This window comes from Typha latifolia, chromosome 9, assembly GCF_019914945.1.
Source record: "Typha latifolia isolate L0001 chromosome 9, TyphaL0001v2, whole genome shotgun sequence".
Lineage (NCBI taxonomy): Eukaryota > Viridiplantae > Streptophyta > Magnoliopsida > Poales > Typhaceae > Typha > Typha latifolia.
Genome location: NC_133094.1, coordinates 4,205,232 through 4,222,443, shown reverse-complemented (window position 1 = coordinate 4,222,443; position 17,212 = coordinate 4,205,232). Strand labels below are relative to the sequence as shown.

Below are 17,212 nucleotides of genomic sequence, written 5' to 3'. Positions count from 1 at the left end.
ATGAATGTGACATAGCTATCCAGTTTGATCGGATTCAGACGGGACAAATTTAGAGCTGTATAGATTTGACTCGAGCCATTTCTTGTGGGTTTGATGCATGCTAGTACATCAATCATACTCATTCGACTATTTTAATCGTACTTGGAATTGGATACAAGAAGTTCGTGTTCTTAAAATTGAGTCTATGAGATATGCATGATCGATGTGTCAATATATATTCATCCTAGACCGACATGGATGAGCTAACCTGCACTAATTCTCGATTCTTTTTTTTGTTGATTGTAAATAAAAAAGAAATCAAATCAAACAAACCATACTCTAATTATAGGGTTTGATGAAAATGTTAGGGCTGTTATCTTAGTTTGTTGACGATATCCTCGTTATTACTGGAGTCGATTCTATTTTTTTTGGGAAAAATACATGACTCCATCTAGTTTGATCGTATTAATTGGGATACATGTCTAATACTCTTGTGAAGGGATGAAGGAAGGGTTGGGGATTAGAAATCTTAAGAATTCCAAAATCAATTTGGTTGGCCTTAAAGCCATGGACTTGCTTAATGAGTTTGATAAATTAGGTGTCAATCTCATAAAATATAAGTATAGTAAATGGAATCTATAGTGGCCTATTTGGGCTAAGTCTAACAAGCATGTTAGTTTTTGACACATGGTTAACTCTATAATTGTTATTACAACCGAGCATCCATTCTACTAATGTGATACATGATCCTTGTATACAGCGGTGTAGTTGAGCTTAACTTGATTGAGTCGGGTTTTGATCAAGCTTGAATTATTAAAATTTATTTCGAGCATATATTCTAATTAAGCTTGAATTGAAATCAATTCAATTTGTGTCAATTTCAAGCTCAAGCCTAAACAAAGCCGATCAATAAACAATTTCAAGCTTTTATCACTTTAAGCCAAATTTCGAGCCTAATCAAGCTTGAATTAAATTAAGATTGACTTAGGCTTAAATTAAGATTAAAATAAAGGCCTAGTTAAAAATTATAAACTAATATAATCAAAATTTTGAACTAAACTATATAAGATCAGAGCACATAACAATCCACTGAAGTAAATCTTAGAATATGCGAGACCTATTAGTATAGTATAAAAAATATTACTCATACTATATATATATATAATTATTATTATTATTATTTCGAGCTTTATCAAGCTTATTTGATCGAGCTGGCTCATGATCAAGCCTATTTTGAAGACCAAGCTTAGTTCAACTCATTTTCAACCGAGCTTAATTGAGTCTTATTGAGCCGAGTTCGAGCCAGCTTGACTATTTTGACAACCCTACTTGGATTTTCATTTACTCCCTTTGTTTGTATGATTTTCTTTATCAAACATACTTCTTATATGCATTATAAAAAGGTTTCTTAGTTCATTCAAATCATATTTAGAACAACCAAAAGAGGTATGTTCTATTTTGATCAAATTCTAAGTAGCAATATATGTCATTCTTATTCCTACTTTCTCTGTTGAGACTTGAGAACTTTTAAATTTGAAATCTCAGTCCTGTGAATAAACCCACGATATCTTCAATTAGTCACTTTCTAGTGAATTCTATGACTCATAATATAATTGCCAAGGATGGATGACCAATACTTAAGAGGTTGCCGCTTGTTCCTAAAATTAAAATATTAGGTTAACCCCCTTGTATTTATACCAAAAAATCACTTTACCTCATTTTCAAAATTAGTTATTTCTTTAATTTTTTTTATATTTTATGGACCAAAATACCTTCGTCTTCTTCCTTACCCCCAAATAATGACAATAAAGAAGAAAAATTCTTCTTCTTTCTCACCTCTCTCCGGTCTCCTTTCTTCTCACCACCTTCCTCCTTTCTACTTCCTCCTTCCTCCCTCTAAACGGAGAGAAGGAATATGATGGAGAGAGAATGGTGTAGAGAATAAGAGAAGTTGAAGTAAGGTGAGTTAAAGGTATTTTGGTAATTTATATATTTTCAGTTAAATTAGATGGGAAAGTGAATGATTTCACTTTAATCATAATATATGAATTAGTGTAAGACTTTTTTAGTACAAGGGGTAAAATTTTTTTTGGCATAAATACAATGGTATAAAATATATTTAACCCTAAAACATTCATTTAGAAAATTGTTTGAAATCGGCTCCCAACAAATGTTAGGTTGCATAATTTTAATTTGACTATCATGATACTTGCTTTGTGTGTAACATGAGAATAAATTTCTTAGTTACCTTTATTTTTCTAATATAAGGCTAACGAGCTATGCGTAACCTTGGAAGAACAATTAGACATTAATTTTTTACTTTCAAGAGACTTGAGGCAAAAAAGTCCCTTAACACCAACAAGGAGGTCACAATCTTAATAAGCTATATGTTCAATCAAGAAATATGACAACTATGAAAGAATCGAAAAAAGCTCGTCTTCCAACAAAAAGAATGACTCTCAATCAAATCTTTGACAAAATGATGGCTCCAGCCTTTAAATTTTTTGGAGTAATTGGAAGCCAAAGCTCCCTCCAAGCCTAGTCCTAACGTCAAGTGGAAGGCATTTATAGATGACATACTGAATACCTCTTTTTGGAGCATAGCTGGGCCAAGGATGATCGTCAAAATCAACACTGATGGCTCCTTTTCTCAATAATATGCCAAGGCTGGGGTAGGGTATATAGCTCGAACTTATACTACCTGCTCTCTATTTGCTAAGGTTACGCTCATCTTTGCTTTGACCGTTGATATTGCGGAAGCAAGCTCTTAAGTTAACTCTTCACAAAGCTCAGAATTCTCACTTGAATTAGACTATTTTAGAGTCTAACTTGAAAGGGCTCATCAACATTCTTTGCCATCGGTCTCGTATACCATGGCGCCCCAAGCACATTTTTTAAAATATTTTTCATCTATTATCTTATTTCACTAAAGCCTATGTTACCCATTATTATAGGAAGATTAATTATCCTGCAAATTGATTAGCCGACCTAGGTAGGGAATAAGATTTTACTTCGATTTGGCTGAATATAATTTTCTCTAATTTAGACCCCTTACTGTATAGGGATGCGTTAGATATCTAAACATATAATATTTCATTATTGCCGTTTTGAGATAATACTACACATTTTCTTATAAATAAAAACTATAGTCACAAAGTATTACACTAATCAAACCGTTTAGTTTCCTATGTCCAGAGATATTTGTGTATAAATATAATGTATATATTTGTGGCTGTTGTATTTTAGAATTTTAAACATAATAATATCTAGTTAGTTGTATATTGTTGTTATTTTTATTAAAAAATTTATATATAGTTGAGAGAGAGAGAGAGAACCTATGGGTTTCTTTATAAATATGATTTATATTAGATTAAATTACTTATATTTTTAACACTATGGACACTGCTTAAACCAAAAGGCCCTCAAATGTGTAGGTCTTGAGGAAGACAACTAATTAATGAGAGTGATTTAATTGGGTAATGTTTGCATCTGCTAATTTTTGTTTTGTTGTCAATATGATCAAATTGGCAAACATCACATCAATTCATTTATTATCTCCTGCCCAATCAAGTGAAACTACATCACCACAAATCTTCAACCTAATTAATATGAGGTACCAAGCTGTGGGATGCTAATTTGACAATCCTAGAGAGACTCAGAGAGGAATAGGATATGGATATAAACAAACTATTAATTTTTTTTAATTTAAAATGCACTATGTTCTATTTACTATTATAATTATTCATGTTCTATATTTATCTATTTATTAATGCCTCGATAACTTTTACAATTGACGGAATAAAAAATTAAGATTATTTTATATCAATTAAGAATAAAATTTCCTATTCAACCTTACATTCTTAGAGAGCTACAATTAATTCTATTATAAATGAGGAAGATATATCAATTTGTAGGTAGGGTTCAGGAGGTTTCACGAGATATTGGAAGATAATTTAATGATTAAGACAAGTAATTAAAGAGGCTTAAAAGCTTATTAATGACCACTTCCTATCATCATTATTTGTCTTGAGTGACCCTAGTCAACCACTTTTGGATAAATTAAGTCCCTCCTATTAGGGATTAGCCTTACTGGAATGGTTTAATCTTAAATTGGATAAGAGAGAGGAGAGACTAACCATCTTTATTTACTATAAGATCAAAAGAAGTATATATATGCTATAAATTTATATGTTTGTGTGTGAATTTACTAACGATAAAATTATATGTAGATCAACTAGTTATCTAATATAATGTTAGAGTTAGTAGAATATTAAAAGCTAATTTTAGTTTTTAAGTCAACCGGCTATCTAACACATAAATCTTGAGTAGAAAATTTCTTTGTAAAATTGAGATTTAATGGCTTAAGAAAAGGAAAAGGAATAGAGAGAAAAAAAAAGAAAAAAGAACACAAATCCTTATGAACTAAATAGGGTTCCAATCACCAAGTCAACCCAAGCAAGAAAGTAGTGGTCCCAATTTTAATGGGCATTTGATATCTCTAGTAGCCATCACAATCTAAAAGAGCAGCTCATGCTTAACAAGGAACTGGCTGGTGATGGAGCCCACACCAAGTAACTTTTGGCAACTAGGTGTTTGAGGATTAGATTAAACAAAGAGAACCCTAATCATGGGTGAATTATTATAGATGATAGTTGAGGTAAATAAAAAAGGTTAATGTTTGATCCAAATAATTAAATTTCAGTGTTGTTCTGTCCTCATTCTATATAGCAATGCATAATTCAAATGTTCTTATATTTGATCCCGGAATTATTTTATGTAAATACTATTGAATGCTTGATTTGCCCTCTTTTTTTTAATCTAAATAATGATATAAAAAAAGAAGAAGAGCATAGGTCTATTTTTTGATTCAAAGATGTGATCCAAGACATCAAGTTGGTTTGACAATCACTTTTCTCTTTATGGTGAAGACAATGATCCACCCAAACCTTAGGCACGTACATGTATACTATCTATAGCACATAAGATAGCTACAGGTACCACCCCACAATAAGAACCAGATTTATCTTTTAGAAAAATAAAGACGACTTGCCTTAGAGAATTACATAACTAATGACTTACATGATTTAACTAGACTTGCCTTAAGTGCTTACGTAAGAGATAAACAACCTAGAGATAAATATGACTTAGTTAAATTAGCCTTTCTTATTTTTCTTGGATTGATTCTTTATTTTGTCATAGATAAAGTCTGAATCTGGAGAGACCTTGAATACTAAAGTTGTAGATCAGGATGTCTTCGATCTTCTCTAAGTAGTTTCATAATATTTGGTCATTTGTGGAATATCCTTTGAATATTTTTCCAAAACTGCGCATAGTTGAATTAGTTAACTAATAAATTCTAACATAATAAGACTCTAATTAAAGCAAATATGCATATAAGATAACTAGACTCAATCCATTGAGCCCAATCTCCCATTGATGTGATCCGATCTGACCCAATTTTCATCAAAATTGTTATTTATTTGCAAGCGGATTTAATAGCTTAGCTTGGCTAAGTAGTTTAGTTTGGGCTCGGTAGCTTAGTAGTGTAGTGGTTTGGAAGATCAGTTCAGCAAAGTGGCTGCTTGAACCATTGGCTTAATGATATTTTATCTTAGAAGTCTGATTTAGCGACATAGCATAGCTTAGTGCTAGACATGATCATTAGGCCCAACTCGTCCAATCCCGGGTCGAACCCACCCGATTTTAACCAGGCTAAGCTCGGCCCAAACCCAATTTGGGCCCTGCCCGACTCGAGCCCGAGATGGTAGTAGGCGGCATGGGCTAAGCCTCTGCCCGCCCGACCCGGCTCGAAAGCCCGATCCACTACTTTCATCTATAAACCAACCCATAATGCATGTATATTCCTATAATTTTTTAGCCCACATTGAGTATTTAGTAAACTATATATCAACATATAAGTATGTTTCTATGAAAGATAACTAAAATATTTTTATATAAGCCCATTAAACTCGGCCTAATAAAATATAATATTTTTTTATATTTAACCCATTGTGTTAGAGCCGTTATATCTAATCCAAACTCAATATCTAATGGGCTAGTGGGTAGTAACGGGCTAGAATATTCTAGCCCGGCCCAAGTGATTGGTGGGTTGGGTCGTGAGCAAATATTTAAGTCCAGTTGGCCCAAAAAGTCTGATCGAAACGCGACCCGACCAGTTCGATGATCACATCTACTTAGTGCAGTAGCAACTTGGTGAGATGGATGACCCTTGTGTGGCTTGCTTTATAAAATGGTGGGCATAGCTGTCCAGCTCATTATTTTATATGCTCCGAGGTCTAAGTGACTCTATAACCGGGGTGGATTGTATCTAGCCTTGGGGTCGTGAATTATGTATATATATATACAAAATTATCAAAATTATACAATACATATAGTGTCACAATAATATATCTATAAAACAATGCACACTCAAAATACTTTAAAAACGATATTACATTGTTAGGATGGAATATATCACATTATTATATAGTATGACATCATTTAAGGATATATATAACGGGAAGAGTTCGTAGTACATTCATCAAGAAAGATTGATTTTTCTTTTGAAGGTAAGGATAAATGAAGATAGCAATTCAAGATGTTTAGCATTAATTATAATTCAACAAGATAATAATTGCTGTAGAAATAAATAGATAAAGAAAATAATTTATTACAACCTTCTTGTATGCTGTTATTTTTTATAATTATTTTCTATGAGTCCATTGCGAGAGAATCGATCATTCTTTTGTTTAGAAGGAGTGGATATTAGAATGAGCCTCAAACACATATACCATATTAGATAACCGATTAATTCGAAAATTTAACTCGTCTAACACCAATAAACATATTGTATCTTTAACATGTGGCGTTGCAAACTTTGTACCCGAGTTAATTTTATGCATCAAATATTTGAGATTATTTCTAGCATTGCTTTTATTTGGGAGAGAAAATAGAGGGAAATAATTTAGACCACTCTTTTATAAGCCCATGTATGAAGGAGAACTAACTATCAAGCCCAAGCCCAAGCCCAAGCCCATCTATAAACGCTGCGCTGCTACCGAATCTTGCTGCTTTTCTTTTCTTTTTCTTTTTTTTTTAAAAAAAATTCATATTATTATATGAATTCACGCATTATATCTTAAAATTTAATGGTACCTTTACTATAATATATATATATATAACACAAACAATATTCAAGAAGTAAGCACTGATGAACTATTTTCATTGTAGAGAGTTTTCCCAGGAGAGCTTGTGCTTTTGCTTCTGCTTATGCTTCTTCTTCTCTTCCTCCTTAAAATTTTACCTTATTCTATACGACTTCCTCATTTTCTCGTTGCTGCAATGCCTTGTTTGGACAAGGAGCTCATCTAACGCTTCACTGATCTTCTCTCTTGGGGGAAAGATAGAGGAAGAAGTCCATGATTAACTTAACGATCATAGGCCCTAAGTAGAGGGTGTAAACTAATTGAGCTGATCTCAGATCAAGAGCTGAATTCTCTAGATTCGAGCTTAATTCGAGTTGGAAAGCTCAACTCTGCTCGACTCGATGGGCTTAATGGGCTAAGCCTAATAGATATATAACAAAATAAGTTCTAAAAGCTAAATATTTTAAAATATATAAATTCTATATAAAATTAGCACATACAGTAATACAAAAAATAGAAAATAATTAACATAAGAATTTTAATTACTCACATGAATATATTATAATGCATTCAACTTAGATTAATATATATATACATATCGAGCCTAATCGAGCAAGCCTCGGCTTAGCTCGATTATAGTTTCGAGCCCTAAAAGATTAGCTTGGCTGGACTTATTTTAGAGAGACAAGCCCACGGATTTATTTTGACTGCGGTATCCCTCCCTATGCCCACTGATTGGTTTACCTTTCAATGAGTCAAAAGATCTCCGCCCAGTCCACGTAACACTCAGTTTTTCGATTGATTGAAGCCTTATATTTGAATTAAATTAGTTGCATAATTAGTTTTCATAAAAAAAGAGCTATGGTACTGACTCTTTTAACTCTCAAGTGCTGTCTTTAAATATTATTATTATTTAAAAAAAAACTATCAAATGGGGTCGACCAAAATTTGGGAAAAAGGTTGTTCTCTGACTACAGCCTACGTATAAAAATCAAATATTAATCTTAGAATTATTGATATAATTTTTGCCCAATTTGAGGTGATAATAGACCTTTTTCTTAATAAAAAAATGTTGTACCATTATTAATTAGACATAGTAAGTTTTGAAGGCTTTTGTAATTTAATTTAATTTAGCCTTTTAATTTATAATAATAATTTTATTATTATAAAATTAATTATAAAATCCAAAGATTTGAATGGAGAAAAGTTTGGGCATCGATAGGCACTTTTTATTTAACAATAGTATCCTCATGACTATTATATATTATACATATAACCGAGAGAGAGAGAGAGAGAGAGAGAGAGAGAGAGACTTTTCCTTGGTTCGAGCACTCTCTCTTGCTAACTGCTGAAGGAGACATCTTCTTCATCCCTCTCTTCCTTTACCCAATCGCCAAACTGCGACTCTCCATGGAGGAGGAAGGGGGAGAGCGCGATTCCAAGGTATCAAAATCCGAGCTTTTCCTTTCTAATTAGCGATGTGGGTTTCTTCCCCGGTAGGAAAAGAAAGGCTCTTCTTTTGATCATTCTTTGGCTTTTGCGCGGCTTTGACTTTGGTGGGCTGCCTTCTTCTTTTTTTATCTTTTTTTTTTTTAATCTTTCTTGGCGTTTCTTTCCTAAAGATGTTATTGTTGCCTGTCCGGATCGTTTGCCAGGTTGTTTTGGTTTCTGGGTTCGGCTCCGCAGCTGTTGATTTGGGGGCGTAGAGGAGGAGTGGATTCTTCTGGTAGATTTTGTTTCTTGAGTAGCCTCGTTGGTTTCTAGAGGAGAGAGGGAAGAGCGTACAGATCATTCCTTATCCAATTTCTTTGATCCAGTCTCTCTAGGTATGAGTAGAACAAGTTGCCCTTGAATGGATAGGATCGTTTAGCTTTTATGCTCTGCGTGGAATCACTTAATTGGATGTAGATATTTCTCAGCAACATCGATCTGCAATAAAATGGAATAACATACGATACATCTGGAGCTCAAGTCTCTGGTTAGTAGTGGAGATACTTGTTCTTTAGTTGGAGCATGGAAGGGCATTGAAAGGCTTGATCTTTGTATAAATATTGGAGCATTTTAAGTGGTTGGTGACAGTAATTTAGGTAATCTACAGTGTAACATGATTAAGCAAATATTAGGACGGCTCCCACGGAAGCCGTCAAAATCGGCCGATAAGGATGTGTTACGGGGGTCGAGCCCTTCATTACCAAATTTTTCTTCCAATTCAAGAAATGGCGATTCTCAGAGTAGCAGGGTCATGAATCCGAATAGTCAGCCAACCGTTCTCACAAGTGGCTTGGATTATGTCAGTGACTACACTGCAAATGCTAACTCAAAGTTGAACAGTAACTTGGTCTTTCCTGTTTATGAAGCACTGCCAAGCTTTAAGGATGTCCCAAACTCTGAAAAGCAGATGTTGCTCATCAGGAAGGTGAACTTGTGCTGCATTGTGTTTGACTTCATCGATCCCATGAAGAATTTAAAAGAAAAGGACATAAAGCGGCAGACGTTGCTAGAGCTTGTTGATTATGTGACTTCAGCCAGTGGAAAATTTCCTGAAAATGTAATGCAGGAGATCACCAAACTGGTGTCCATTAACTTATTTAGAAATCTTACCTCCCCACCTCGAGAGAATAAGCTTTTGGAAGGCATTGATCTCGAAGAGGAGGAGCCCGTGATGGACCCAGCATGGTCACATTTGCAGATTGTGTATGAGTTATTTTTAAGGTTTGTTTCATCTCCTGAGACTGATGCCAAATTGGCAAAAAGATATATAGATCATTCCTTTGTCCTTAGGCTACTTGATCTCTTTGACTCTGAAGACCCAAGAGAAAGGGAATACTTGAAGAGTTTACTTCACCGTATCTATGGAAAGTTCATGGTGCACAGGCCATTTGTCAGGAAAGCTATTAACAACATTTTCTACCAGTTTATCTTTGAAACAGAAAAGCACAATGGAATTGCAGAACTCTTAGAAATTCTGGGCAGTATAATCAATGGGTTTGCTTTACCACTTAAGGAAGAGCACAAGTTGTTCCTTGTGCGGGCCTTGATCCCACTTCACAAGCCAAAGTGTGCAGCTATGTATCACCAGCAGTTGTCTTATTGCATAACTCAATTTGTTGAGAAAGACTGCAAGCTTGCGGATACTGTTATAAGGGGTTTGTTGAAATACTGGCCCATCACAAATAGCTCGAAAGAAGTGATGTTCTTGGGTGAGCTAGAGGAGATCTTGGAGGCAACTCAGCCTGCTGAGTTCCAGAAATGTATGGATCCACTTTTCCGCCAGATTTCTCGTTGTTTGAACAGCTCTCACTTTCAGGTAAAATGAATTGCACAATTTTAGCTTGTATTGGAGCACTAGTTTAATTATTTCTCTCTTGAAAACACCATGATAATTTATTGCTTTCTTGAAAACACATTGATGGCTTATATTGGAGCAGTAGTATAATTAAGTGCCATAGCTGCATCATATCATGGATTTTTCTTTTTGAATCATTTTCTTTTGTTGCTTATTAGTCATCATGTTATGCTATAAGAACATAGACATGTATCGCCTTGATTATAAAATGCATAGCCAAACCTGAGAATTCATATCTCTAGGAAGTTGTAAAATTTTAAAGCAATGCACTTGTTAGTTTTGTAGTTTTACAACTGACATATAGTTTTACTCTTTCAATATGTCAGTTTTACTATTAAAAACATTGTCTCATCATATAAAATATGTCTTGTTTTCTTTTGCTTTTCTTGAAATATTGGATCCCTAGTGTCACATAGTAGAGGTATATTATTGTGCATTTTTTCTATGGTTGAGTTCTTGTTCTTCAAAAGTTATGGTAATCTAGTTTATATTTTGCTTTCTATTAAGTTTAGGAGGGCCATAAAAATTGCTTCTTTGTTGTGAAAGGTTAAAATCAAGGTTCGAAAGTTGGAATCAAGATCGGTCTTCCGGAAAAACAATACGTACTGGCCGTATCAGTTGCTTGGATTGGATTGGACTTTTTTAATTACGTAAAATTTAAATATTATTTAAAAATACAGTTTTTTTAAAATTAAGAAAAAATGATAAAAAATAATAAAAAAAGAAAAACTATAATACAGTGAAAACTGAAAACAAGAAGAGATTAGAAAGAGAATGAGTGGAAGAAAACCAAACAAAAGAAAGAAAAACTATGGTGTAGTGAAGAAGAAGAAGAAGAAAAGAGAAGAAAAGAAGATAGAGAGTGGAAGAAATAAAAAAACTGAGAGAGAAATAAAGAAATAAAATTAAAAAATTACATATCAGAATTCACTAGAGTTTGTCTGAGTTAGATCTCTTCGTAAGAAAAACAATGGCTATATGGTAAAGAGAGAAAAAAAGAAAGAAAGAGTGAGGGAGTGAGAGAGAGAGAAAGAGAGGGAGAGTGAGAAGAAAGAGAGAGAGAGAGAGAGAGAGAGAGAGAGAGAGAGAGAGAGAGAGGGAGAGAGAGAGAGAGAGTTCAAAATGGGATCGGCTGATCCAACAAACCATGGTTGAAATCGCAAATAAAAAAAATGTGGATCCTCAAATTACTATTTTAATGTTCTAAAATTTCATTTTAGAACCTTTTCTAGCAAAGCCTTTACTCACCAACTTTGGGCCTGCATTTAGTTGACAACAACTTGTGATAGAAATAGTTCCTCGTTCTACATTTTTTATAGCACGTCGAAAATTGGTTTGGTTATGCCTTTTGTAACGGTAGATTGGTATCTAAAATTATAGGAGCATACATGTTTTATAGTACAGACAAAAAACCATAAAGACAAATATAAACATATCTTCATCCATGTTTATTTATGCTGGTTGCATCTGGATTGTTGGTTATCTAGGTTATTTATCAAAGATTTTTTGATCCTTGGGGTAAATTTTAGGTGCAGAAACTGTCACCTTGCTTGTATTTCCTGGCATAGGGTTATATTCCTCTTAACCTACTAATAAAATAAGACCATCCAAGAAATTATTATGTTGAATGAAGTGTAGCAAGAACAAGAACAAGAACATTGACATTGGTATGTAAATTGGAAGGATATGATAATGAATCTTATCATGTTTAGCAGTCACTTTGTGCATCCACTTGGAGTATGATTTGTTCAAGGGCTAGAAAAGGTAAAGTTATGTAGCTAAGTGGATTTTCATTTTCTGACAAGTTCTGATCCCATTTTGTGGAGAGTTGAACATCAAGCTGATTGCTAAAGAAAAAAGAAAAAAAGAGTTAAGATATCCCAGGAGTCATCTTGAAGTCGAAGTTTGAGAAATAATTTTATGATTTCATCCATTCTATTCCCACCCATTTGATCAGTTTGATCTTTGGGTGTTGCACATTTGAGGACTTACTAATTTCTATAGTTCTGTCTAATTGTTAACTTTTATAGATGCTAGCATGGAAACAAACCTATTTTAAATCAGACTAGTTTCCATGCATGCTAGAGTTCTGCTGTACTGGAGTTGGGTCAAAATTTTTAAAGGGAATAAATGATTGACAAAGTGACAAAGAGTTTGTGCTCTAGTATCAGTGGGATGAAAGAAATATTGGCAAGCATCACTAGGTCTACTTGGACATGCATAGATAAAAATAAAAGATCATTATGGCTTCTATGGACTGTTGATAGGTGAAGTACGTAGATTTTATTTGGTGTATCAGTGGGATGAAAGAAATATCGGCAAGCATCACTATGTCTACTTGGACATGCATAGATAAAAATAAAAGATCATTATGGCTTCTATGGACTGTTGATAGGTGAAGTATGTAGATTTTATTTGGTGAACAATTTCTCAACATGTGCAAGTTTCTGAGAAATAGTTTCCTTCCCTTTCTTAGATGCAAGTTGACTTCTAAGAACAACGAATTTGGGACAAGGATTTGGCTACTGTTAGATAGTGAAATGTCTTGGTTATTTATATTTTGAAATAAGATATTTTACTTTGAGGGCCTATAAGTTCCTGGGGGTAACTTTTCTTCTATTTCATCAAAACAATGTTTGCACAACTTCATGACAATATTAAGATTGAAGTGTCTTATTGAGTTATTTCGCTAGTTTAAGAATTATTACAAAAAAAAAACTTAAGGAAATGAAAGCATTTTGAGGGGTACTAATTGTTTTTGGCCGGGAATCAAGGAATGGAAACATACTAGCGTCTGGACTTCCTTTTTCCATGATTTTGAGTACTATTCCCATACCAACAATGTCTCCTCTAAGAGGATTTTAATCTACTTTGTCTCCTGAATGACAGCCTATTCTTTTGTTAGTCTTTCTCCACTCGTTGTGCACTGCTTTTTGGCATGCTGCTACCTTTATCTATATTACCTACCTAATTCATATCAAGTGTGGGGTCTAGAAAATGATAATATACATTTCTCAAAGTAATCTACAACTTTGGATTCCTTACAAGGTACTTAATAGGATTTATGAGCTGATAGCATGGATCCCAATATCGGTCGATCCCGATTTGGATAGGGATAATCGATCCTGATATGGCCCCGAAACTAGTCTAATGACTGATTTCCTTCTAGGATTGGCTGATTTCGGTCGTATTGGCCGTTTCGGTAGTCTCAGTTGAAACTTAGCCAAAACTATATTTTTTTAAGATTAAGTTCGAATCTAAATTATATCTAACCTATAATTGATACCTTCAGTTGTATTCTTTCCAATTTTTACTCTCTATTTTTTACACACACTCCTCACACTTTATCGAGCTCATCTAATGGCCAATCTGGTGAGCCCCTCGAGCTACTCCCCACTCTGGTAAATTCAGGTGAGTATTTTTTCTTATTTCTCTTTCTCTTCCTCACCTATTCTTTAACTTCTCTTTTCTTATTGCTATAAAACAATGGTGAAGAGAGATCTCTCTCTCTTCACTGTTGTTCTATAATAGTAATTTGTGAGTATAAAAATTTGTTAAATTCAAGTTAGAATTTATCATAGTTTTTTAGTAAGTTTTCTATTTAATTTTTAGGCTTCATACGTGACTAATTTTATTTTATTTTTATTTTTTCTGTTCTTTTTTCTAAATTTTTATAATTTTTTTTTATTTTTAAATAATATTTAGAATTTTACGTAATTACAAATAACATGATTCGATATAGGTTGTCGATATGACGAAACAACCGATATGCTCGATAAGTATCGCTTTTTTTTCTAACGCCCAATTCTGATCCTAATACCGAATTTCAGAACCTTGGCTGATAGTATATCATGTTGTACAAAGATGGGAAACCGAGATGTCGTGTTCATAGTAACATTGCAGGATCTCCAGATCGAGGATACAACAAATTGATCTTCTAAGCGTATAAAGAAGCATAACTTATTATGTTTCATATATTTTCAAGATCTCATATATGCACAAGAGAAATTTTCTTCTAAGCGTATAAAGAAGCGGAACTTATTTTATTTCATCTAGTTTCAAGATCTCATGTATGCACAAGAGAAATTTGCAACTTTGCTCGAGGTTGTAGCTGAAAATGCAATGCGAAGGTAGATAAGTTTCAACCATCAACTGGCTTATTAAAGTTTATGTCAAACTTCACTCTCTACTGGTTTGGCTGTGACCAATGAACTAGATACCAACTTCGGAGAGTCACCATAGGTCATAACTAATTTCTTTATATTTTTCATGGAGCTTCTCAACTGTGCTTTTAGCTTTAGATAACTCCATACTTTTGGAAAGGGCTGTCAGGCTTGTAGATTACTTTGAGCTATCTTGATTACATCTGCAAAACACTTGACCTATATTAATCTAACTGGATATAAGCCTTGTATTAGTCATGTGTAACTTAAAAGGGCGTTTATCAATTTCAAGCGAAACATCCAGAGATATAAAAGAAATGGAACATTTTAATACAAGTGATCTATCGAATTGGTTTATTTTGCAATCTTGAGAACATGTAATTTTCATATCCATCAAACTCAAAAGAGCAGTGGCAAATTTTAGTACCAATATCATGATAATGTTTGACCATTACATCAGTCAGCTGATCCACTATTATCAAGTGGTAAGACGGATACTGCATGAAGACTGAGCTAGAATGTATATTAGTATTTAGAATCTATGTTATTAATATTTCGTGAGGTTAGCCAAATAAGGATGGTCAAACTAAATATTTGTATCTAATAAATGTGATGGAAGTGCTTAGTATTGTTATTCAAAACTGCACAAATTCTTGGACTAATTTATAGAACTATGGGTTTAATACCTTTGAGCATAAAGTCTACTTGTTCATCCACATATATTTGAAGCACTTTGTGGCTACAGTCATAGATATTCTCCTGCTTTTCTTTTACAGGTGGCTGAGAGAGCATTATTTTTATGGAACAACGATCATATTGAGAGCTTAATTAGACAAAACTATAAGGTGTTATTACCTATAATCTTCCCTGCATTGGAGAGAAATACAAGTGACCATTGGAACAAAGCTGTTCAAAGTCTCACACAGAATGTCCGTAAGCTATTCTCTGAACATGACCCTGAACTGTTTATGGAGTGCATGAAGAAGTTTGAAGAAGATGAAGCCAAAGAAAATGAGATCAAATCTAAACAGGAGGCCATGTGGAAGCGCCTAGAAGAAATTGCCTCTTCAAAAGCTACAAGTAGTGCGTCTGTGCTTCTTCCTCACATGATACTTGGGCAAACTTCTGCATAAAAATTATCTATTTGGTAACTCACTCTACGTAATTCTATGATGAGATCGATACTATGAATGCTGATAACTTTCTCTGCTCACCTCTACAACCTTGGGGATTCATGAACATTGTACAGGATTGACTGTATATAGGAGGTATGAAGCATGCGAAGGGCCAAATGTCTAAGAATCTTATGAGAGTACACATACTAGTTTCCAAAATCCATATAAGAACAGAAGCAGAGACCTTATCATTTTCAGCAATTTTTGGTTGACATGCTAAAGGTTGATGTAATCCAACTCTGCAATTAATTCCTTCATGCATTTTCCTTTTCTTTGATTGGTTTTTTTTTTTCTTTCGAGAGTATCTAATGAAGCAATCTTCATTTGTTGATGGTTGGCTTTGAACAAACAGTTAATGCTTTTCGAATCTGAACTTTGATAGGGTGATTCTTGAATGAATTTATTTGTCATCTCATGTGTCTGGTGATTTTAATCATTTGAACATATACTCTGAATGGGAACTTTGAACAATGGCACATATGATTACTGTGTCAAAACCACTTGTTTCTGGTTAGTTACAGTTAGTCAGTATATATTACCTGTTGTGGTAATTCGGCCTTAATTCTACAGCAACTTGCTTCAGTGATCTATTAAGATTGCCGAGACTGTACTTTTAAGAGTTTTCATTATGTTCTTGTGCTGTTAAAGCTAGTATTTGGGACAAGTTTGTATAGTTTCCTGAGAACAAAGTTTGAATGTGCCCTGCGCTGTGTTTAAACAATGGGAGGAATCCTACCTGTGCATTGTTGAAGCGAATGATACAGTGAACTCTCCCCTGTTATCAGTCGAGAAATGTACCAAAAATGATATATGTATTATATTTGCCGACCTCTTATGGATATAACCTATAGCATTTGTTCCTTTTTCTTGTTTTTGAAAAATTATGGAGTTTTTGACGAAACTAGACCAATTATATATATAACTTTTTTTACTGAAATAGACTGTTATTTAAATTTATTACCAAATAAAGTCTAATTTACTATAGTCTTAACAAAAATGCTTATTAATTCAGCATTTTTATCATCAGGCAATTTTTTGCCTTAATTACTAAAATATTAAGTTAAAGATATATATATATATATATATATATATATATATATATATATATATATATATCGGTTTAACATTTTTATTAGGGTTATAGTGAATTAGATCCTAAATGATAATAACTTTAAGGGGCACAATCTATTTGGATAAAAAGAATATGGGCAAAAACTCAAAATTGTGGGGAACTTTTGGTGACTCCATAAAATCACAAACCGTCAAAACTCCTGACCCTAGATTATATTGTCATGCATTACTCATCTTGGAAGATATCCTTCTTCCATATCTATCTACTTGGGCTACGAATTTAGTTCGTCATTGAGAAAATTTCACCCACTTACCACGAAGAATTGGAGGAAG

General features: G+C 33.6%; 1 protein-coding gene across 2 annotated transcripts; it reads left to right on the top strand.

The window, feature by feature from the left end:
- Window positions 1-8,411: 8,411 nt before the first annotated feature.
- On the top strand, window positions 8,412-16,218 carry LOC140795482 (serine/threonine protein phosphatase 2A 57 kDa regulatory subunit B' theta isoform-like). 2 transcript variants are annotated; one of them, XM_073148053.1, is made up of 4 exons: window positions 8,412-8,567; window positions 8,780-8,950; window positions 9,044-10,431; window positions 15,410-16,218. In XM_073148053.1, the coding sequence occupies exons 3-4, from the start codon at window positions 9,229-9,231 to the stop codon at window positions 15,764-15,766; spliced, it is 1,560 nt and encodes a 519-aa protein (XP_073004154.1). In that variant the 5' UTR covers window positions 8,412-8,567; window positions 8,780-8,950; window positions 9,044-9,228; the 3' UTR covers window positions 15,767-16,218. The 2 variants fall into 2 exon arrangements, with proteins under 2 accessions (XP_073004154.1, XP_073004153.1); XM_073148052.1 differs by having other exon boundaries at window positions 8,416-8,680; window positions 8,780-10,431.
- The last annotated feature ends 994 nt before the right edge of the window (window positions 16,219-17,212 follow it).

Bases quoted from the DNA above. Each gene is read 5' to 3' on its own strand.
- LOC140795482 (XM_073148053.1), top strand. From the start codon at position 9,229: ATGATTAAGCAAATATTAGGACGGCTCCCACGGAAGCCGTCAAAATCG. The intron at 10,432-15,409 runs GTAAAATGAATT...TTTCTTTTACAG, and splicing joins TGAACAGCTCTCACTTTCAG to GTGGCTGAGAGAGCATTATT.